Raw genomic sequence first — 2,927 nt, forward strand, 5'->3', positions numbered from 1 at the left:
GTCGTTGCCTCTTACTCGGCTTTTCAGTCTGAGTACCTTTGGGACCACCGCGCTCACTCGCTGTTCGCATCGCGTCTGTCTGCGCCCTGCTATTAGAGCTTTCCTCTTGCGGGCGGGTGGATCCAGAGTTAAACCTCCTATCCACCTTATATCCGCAGTGTAGAGTTAAACCTTCCATCCACCTCCCATCCACAGTGTAGAGTTAAACCTTCCATCCACCTCCCACCCACAGTACAGATATAAACCTTCCATCCACCTCCCACCCACAGTGTAGAGTTAGCCCTTCCATCCACCTCCCATCCACAGTGTAGAGTTAAACCTTCCATCCACCTCCCACCCACAGTACCGAGTTCAACCTTCCATCCACCTCCCACCCACAGTACAGAGTTAAACCTTCCATCCACCTCCCATCCACAGTACAGAGTTAAACCTTCCATCCACCTCCCACCCACAGTACAGAGTTCACCTTCCATCCATCTCCACCCCAGTCAGAGTTAAACCTATCACCACTCCCCGCGATACAAAGTTCAACTTTCCATCCACCTCCACCCACAGTACAGAGTTAACCTTTCATCCACTCCCACCACAGTACAGAGTTCAACCTTCCATCACCTCCCACCCACAGTACAGAGTTAAACCTTCCATCCACCTCCCACCCACAGTGTAGAGTTCAACCTTTCATCCACCTGCCACCCACAGTACAGGGTTAAACCTTCCATCCACCTCCCACCCACAGTGCCGAAGTTAAACTTCATGTTGATTCCCTGACGGGAACTAGATTGTCCGAAGCGGCAAAGACAAGCAGAAATATCAGTCGGAAACATCGCTGCCGCTGTCACTAAGGCATATAGTCTTAATATAGGCATAATAGTGTCTGTTTGTCAACGTAGCTCACCTATGCTTGTCCGGACGCACCCGATGTCACTGTTGCGTTTGACACAAAATTCTGCAGGTTAATTCTTATCAACGTCCATCGGTTTCTCTTTCCTGCTGTTATGTTTCCGGACTTTAATTATATTATATCAAGAGTAGATAATATAACATTTATTGTCATTGTTACAACTGTTGTAACAATTGTTATTATCTACTCTTGATTATATTTTGTTAGTTAACCAGTGGATTTTCTTCCCGTTGGGTTTATCACCAACGTATAGGTTCGTTTTCGTATGTCATCGGTTTCGTTTTTGATTTCTATGAGAGCATTTGTTTCGACTTTGTAACACACCAAGCTCATGCATATATTTTTTCGTCTGTCGTAAATTTCGCTGTTTCTGTCACTAGATTCGGCGTCGTGTTCCATCAAAAATTTAGTTTCAATATTTGTCCTCCGTAAAACATATTTCCGTTTGTTACCGGTCTTAACTATATGGTTTCTATTTGCCTTGTCTCCCATCCGTCCCGTGAATTTCTCTTCCCCGTCAGTAGTCAGTAGTCAGTAGTATACCTGTCAGTAGTCTAGCTTTATCTCACAGCCAACATATAGTTTTACTTTTGTCTGTCACTAACCCGAATTATATAGTTTCGTGATCTTATGTCGGGGTGAATTCTCCTTTCTCGGCGTGCCTAAAGCTGGTTAACATGGGGTTAGGCACGTTTAACATACGTGTGGTCATGTGGTACACTTTTATCAAGGGCTAATATGACTTTTGATAATACCCCTTAATGTAACGCATCTAATAATACTTCTAATAGCTAATAATACCGCTTACTTTTATGTATAAAGGTGCATCTTGGAAACGTCTTCGAAACGTTTGACAGCCAGCCTATACGTCTACGTTGTTTTCCGTCTTTTTTAGGAATTCCAAGTACCAGTGCACGCTCTGTAACGTCCACGTGACATCGAAGGAGCAGCTCGAATCGCACGTGAACGGAGCGCGACACAAAACCAAGGAGCATGCTGCCGACCGGGGCAAGGGCAAGGCCAAGTGGGAGCAGAGGTCAGCAGAGGTCAAGGCTGAGAATGGCGGACAGAGCGAGGAGAAGGCACGTGACAGCACGGGTGAGTGATTAAAGCGCCGATTGGTTGGTTCGATGTCGCCGGTAGGCGGTAGTTTCGCGAGCACTTTGAGAGATGCGTCGTGGGTGCGTGCGTGCCGTGAAGTTCGTGGGAGCATACGCGCGTGCGTGTGTGCGTTCGTGGGAACATACGTGCGCGCGTGTATGCGTTCGTGGAGCGTACGTTGCGTGCGTGTGTAAACGTTCGTGAGAGCGTACTTGAGTGCGTGTGTGGCGTTCGTGAAGTGCTAGTGTTGTGTGTGCCGTTCCGTCAGAAGCGTAACGTGGCGTGCGTGTGCTGCATTCGTGTGAGCATAACGTAGAGTGCGGACGTTCGTGCGGCGCGTGTGCGTGTGGCGGGGTGGGCGAAAATGTCTGATTGTCTGTGACTTTGCAACTTGCATTTACGTAATCGACTCTCTCAGCATTTATTTAGCCGTGGTTCGAACTGCTCTCTTCCCCCGCCATCTCTCCTCTCTCTCTCTCCTTATCCTCTGTCAAGTTCGTCTCCTCCTCTCTCTCTTCTCTCTCTCTCTCTCTCTCTCCTCTCATCCTCTGCTTCCTCTTCTCTCTCTCTCTCCTCTTTATCTCTCTCATTTCTCTCTGCTCTCTCTCTCTCTCTTTAATCTCTCTCTCTCTCTCTCTCTCTCCCTCTCCTCTCCTCTCGTCTCTCTCTCTCTCACTCTCTCGGCTCCTCGTCTCTCTCCAGCGCGCTTCTCTCTCCTCTCGTGCTGTCTCTATGAATCTCCATCTTTCTCTCTATCTATCATCCTTTTCTCTTTTCCATCTATCTATCTCTCCTCTCGTGTCCGTCTCCGTCTATCTATCTATCTCTATCTCTCTCTCTCTCTCTCTCTTCTTCTCTAGTCTCTCTCCTCTCTCTCTCCCCCTCTCTCTTCGTCTTCTCTCTCCTTCTCTCTCCTCTCATTCTC

General features: G+C 47.9%; 1 protein-coding gene across 1 annotated transcript in view; it reads left to right on the forward strand.

The window, feature by feature from the left end:
- LOC106806100 (ankyrin repeat domain-containing protein 10-like) overlaps window positions 1-1,999 on the forward strand; it is a gene marked incomplete at its 3' end in the record, with an annotated part of 56,334 nt that extends 54,335 nt beyond the window's left edge. Inside the window, exon 7 of the mRNA XM_014807954.1 lies at window positions 1,797-1,999. Within this exon, the coding sequence (XP_014663440.1) occupies window positions 1,797-1,999 (203 nt within the window). The remainder of the gene's footprint in view (window positions 1-1,796) is intronic.
- Window positions 2,000-2,927: the final 928 nt, after the last annotated feature.

Source organism: Priapulus caudatus, unplaced genomic scaffold (assembly GCF_000485595.1).
Source record: "Priapulus caudatus unplaced genomic scaffold, Priapulus_caudatus-5.0.1 Scaffold142, whole genome shotgun sequence".
Lineage (NCBI taxonomy): Eukaryota > Metazoa > Priapulida > Priapulimorpha > Priapulimorphida > Priapulidae > Priapulus > Priapulus caudatus.